General features: G+C 43.4%; 2 protein-coding genes across 2 annotated transcripts; both read right to left on the reverse strand.

Annotated features, from left to right (window-relative positions):
• Positions 1–155: 155 nt before the first annotated feature.
• On the reverse strand, positions 156–1,367 carry LOTGIDRAFT_169531 (hypothetical protein; the record flags this gene model as incomplete). Its single annotated transcript, XM_009067830.1, has 3 exons — positions 156–591; positions 765–1,149; positions 1,313–1,367. 3 exons carry the CDS (start codon positions 1,365–1,367, stop codon positions 156–158), a joined length of 876 nt encoding a protein of 291 aa, XP_009066078.1.
• Positions 1,368–2,093: 726 nt separating this feature from the next.
• Positions 2,094–3,503, reverse strand: LOTGIDRAFT_169532 (hypothetical protein; the record flags this gene model as incomplete). The annotated part of the gene is made up of 3 exons (XM_009067831.1): positions 2,094–2,529; positions 2,832–3,201; positions 3,446–3,503. The coding sequence occupies 3 exons, from the start codon at positions 3,501–3,503 to the stop codon at positions 2,094–2,096; spliced, it is 864 nt and encodes a 287-aa protein (XP_009066079.1).
• Between the last annotated feature and the right edge of the window lie 724 nt (positions 3,504–4,227).

A 4,227-nucleotide genomic window follows, 5' to 3' on the forward strand; every position in this document is an offset into this window, starting at 1 on the left:
GAGCCCCCCAAACCCCCCCCCCCCCCCCCCCCTCTACCCGAGAATTTTTTAATTAAAAACAGGTTTATTTTTAGGGTTGAGGCACCTTAGGGGTAGGGACCCGTGGACTTGGTTCAGCCAGTCCCTGTGCTAGTTGAGCCAGCCACGCACATAGACTAGCCTACTACGGGTGATGTTCTCTGATAATAGTACAGATGTTGATTCTTTCCCTCACTGAGAGTATAATATCCACCAGCCCTCGAGTCCCAACACACCGATTCTCCTTGCGTTTCTACCACGTACGGCAGATCTACCGGCGGTCTGCTTATAGCTCCGACGTAATCTCCGTCCGGTACGTACCAGTAGTAGACGTGGTATTTGTATTTGATCAACATTTCTTTTCCGTTCGGTGAAATGTCACCGCCGACCGGATCGTGTTTATGTCCGTCTTGCTTCAACGTCGCCGACGCTTGGACAGTCACTGCGTTACCGCTTCCCCACCCGGATTTGTCCAATCTGACGAGTTTACCGTGACCACCACTGACCTTTGACACCAGATAAATGTCCTCATTCGGAGTCACCATCACTGTTTCGCAATCTGGCTGATCCCATCTGAAAAACCAAAATTTAAAAAACCCATCTGGTATTGAGATAGCATGCGAATGAACTCAGTAGCGATAGCGATAGCGATACATTACTACTGCGTGGTAGCTCAGTACCTAAGAAGACTTTTACAATATCAATACGACCATACGATCTTGAATTTTGGACCCAGCAGTACTTACTTGAAATGCAGTTTAGAATCAACGTCTAAGCTTTGGTCCTTGATGGACTTGGGTTCCTTGACTCTATAGATGACGTTCTTAGCACCATCTTCACCATGATCACCAGTCTCAGCGATATAGATACACGAGCTGCCTCCACATGGACCAACAGCTACGTCTTCCCAATCATAGTTCTCCGCATGGCTGATTTTCAGGGTAGCTAGAGTCTGGGCTGTACTGGCGTCTATGGCGTAGATGACGCTGTTGCTACCCTTGTCGTTGTGGGTATACAGGACTCCTGGATGGATCCTGCTGGCTGCCAGTCCGGAAGCTTCTTGTATATTGTGATCTTTTACTGTACCCAGGACCTTTGCTGAGGTGAATGACGGTGACGCAAGAGCTGGAGCTGGAATTCAAATCGGGAGGTTTCTGAGTTAAGGGGAGGTCACCATCAGACTTTTGCAGACCGACTAAGGTTAGAACCAATAACCACCATTTGTTCGACGTAACCTAAAACAAAATGACGTAATGCTCGTCCTCCCAAGAAGATGTAAGAAATACCAGCTTACCTGCTGTGACTGTGACCAGAAGTCCAAGCAGTATTAGTTCCTGAAGATGCTGCATGATCACGTCACAAGATCCCAGTGATACAAGTCCTCTGAACTGTATCGGTATGTCCAACTTACAACTAGACTTCCCTTATATGAGATTTATCTAATCCAACCCAACAACGTATGTAATTTTGACACTGTTCATATCACTAAAGGAAATCGATAAACTTTGGGCTGATTTGTTTATCTTCGCTTAAATGTACTATTAAGGGATCATCTAGAGCCAATCCGCAAGACTCTTAAAACTAAAAATATTGGTACCATAGAGACCCTAGAACTAAGACCCAAGCATAAAACAAATACCCTATTGTACCCAAGAGTTAAGACCAAACCATAAGACTAAGACCCTCCTGTACCCTAGGGCTAAGACCCAAGCATAAAACAACGACCCTCCTGTACCCTAGAGCTAAAACCCAACCATGAAAGTCCTCCAAGACTCGATGTTTCTTTAAATCGTATCTTGTCCATATATTCCAAAGGTTGGTGCAATACACAAGTGAACAATTTTGTGTCGCTAAGATTTTTTCGTTTGACCTGACCGTGAACTGATTAAGTAAGCTATATTTCGTGTGGAAAGCTGTATATTCCAACCCACCCGATCAGTCGGCAAACCGGAAATAACATATCGCGCCAAAATGAGCATTATGTTTATTTTATGGATTTTTGGTTCCATACAACGAAACGATTTTAAAATCAACTTAATTCTTAAAGGGTACATTCAAATTGTAAATTGTTCGTTTCATCCAATTATGGACGAGGTTCTCTTGAAGTAATGAAGATCCGGCAACTTCCCTTCACTGATGGTATAATAGTCTATTCCCCGAGCGTCCCAACACACCGACTCTCCCCTCTTTTCCTTAATGATTGGCAACTCAATAGGAACACTAGTTACAGCCTTGATATAATCACCATCCGGTACGTGCCAATAGTACACATGCTGCTTGTATTTGATGAGCATCTCTTTGCCATCCAGCGAAATGTCTCCTCCTACGGGGTCGTGATGACTGGATGATTGGTTGAGGACTACTGAAGCTTCGGCGGCGACGGTTTTCCCACTTCCCCATGCGGTGTGAGAGAATTTGGCTAATCTGCCATGACCACCAACAACTTTAGAAACGGTGTAAACGTCTTCATTTGGTGTAATCATTACCGTTTCGCAATCCGGTTCACCCCACCTGCAAAAAGAATGGTTGATCATTTTAATCCAAGACACTAATGAAGAATAACATCATCATCATCATCATCATCATCATCATCAATCTCCGTCTGTAAAGACAGCTGATGGTATAGATGAGAATCCTCTTTTCCAGCTGGTCCTTGGCCAAAAGGGTCATAGCAATGATCTTCACCAGATTATTGTTACCCATTTACAGCTGTGTCGACTGAAATTATTAGGATCCTTACTTCCAGCTGGCCCTTAGCCAAAACATCTTAGCGTCATGACGGCAGGTCCACGGGTCAATGAAAAAGATCTTACTTGAAATGAAGCTGACTGTCCAACTGGAGGGTTTGGTTTTTCATGATGGCTGGTTCTCGCACTCTGTAGATGATGTTCTTAGCACCATCTTCAGCGTGGTCACCAGTTTCAGCTATATAGATGCATGAATTGCTTCCGCAGGGTCCCACAGCTAAATCTTCCCAGTCATAATTGTCCACACCGGCAATGGTCAGCATAGCAGCCATATGACAATTGGTGGTGTCCACAGCGAAGATCCTATTCGTATCGCCTTTATCGTTTTCCATGTAGAGTATCCCGGGATGAATTTGGCTGGCTGCGAGTCCGGAAGCCTCGTCGATCTCACGGTTGTCCAGCTTACATTTATTTATCCCGGAGTCGAACTTTAGGTCTGGAATGAAAGTTAGTTTGTATTTTCCTATTGTGTGTGTAGTATTGAGCAGCAATGGCAGGGGTGGCACCAGACAGAGTAAGCTTACTCTTCTAAACACCTGATATCACTTTTTTTAAAAAGTCTCCTCATTTGTGATTGACGTTGAATTGTTATTCTGAAGGTGGCACGAACAGCTGGAGCTGTGTCAGCAGTTAATCTTTTGACGACAATTACCGCTTTGAATGAAAAAAGCTTGGCTTACCTGCAGATTGAGCGCCACAAATTATAGCCACAAAAAGTCCAAGGTTTAAAAGCAACATTGCTAGTTTATAAGAGCACCAAATACTCTGCATGCACCGCCAGACTTCTGTGGAGAATTTTAAATGACCCCGGATTTATGGTCTGGTCTTTCTCACCACTGGATTGATAAGAAAGCCACGTGATAGCCTTCAATCAAGGCCGAACTATAGTGCTTTGTCCGCTAAAAAAAATCAGTACATAAATACCATCAGTCAATTGGACAATGCGATTTCCAACCAATGATATGGCAGCTTTAATATTCCGGATCTGGTTTAAAGAGCATTCACTTCGATGGGGGCTAACAAATTTTAACAAAATTTCAATGTATAACAGTATTATTCCCGCCAAAATTATCGGAAGTGTGTTTATATTGTTTTTGCACAGGTCAAAGTTCACATTTATTACAGCGTCAATGTGTTGCGACAAATTTCATCATTAATCGATCCGCCATTGGTGCTTTCTTCTTCACAGCTTGTTTCTCAGTCAGGATTTTTCTGTAATGAAAGGAAATGAACATAATCATTGTGGATGTTTCGTTTCATGTTTATCAGTAGGGGTACCTCACTTGTCATCTATGATCTGACACAAATGTTACGCATCTCGTGTTCTAGGTCAATTCATCTTCGACCAATCAAATGATCTGTTCAAATGAAGATAGTTGTCTGCTAAGCGACTAGCTGCCTTGGGTTCGAATCATCCTCAATGATCAGAAAAGATATAGCCTAATTCCATGACCAGTGCTTC

The sequence above is a fragment of the Lottia gigantea genome (assembly GCF_000327385.1).
Source record: "Lottia gigantea unplaced genomic scaffold LOTGIsca_87, whole genome shotgun sequence".
Classification (NCBI taxonomy): domain Eukaryota; kingdom Metazoa; phylum Mollusca; class Gastropoda; family Lottiidae; genus Lottia; species Lottia gigantea.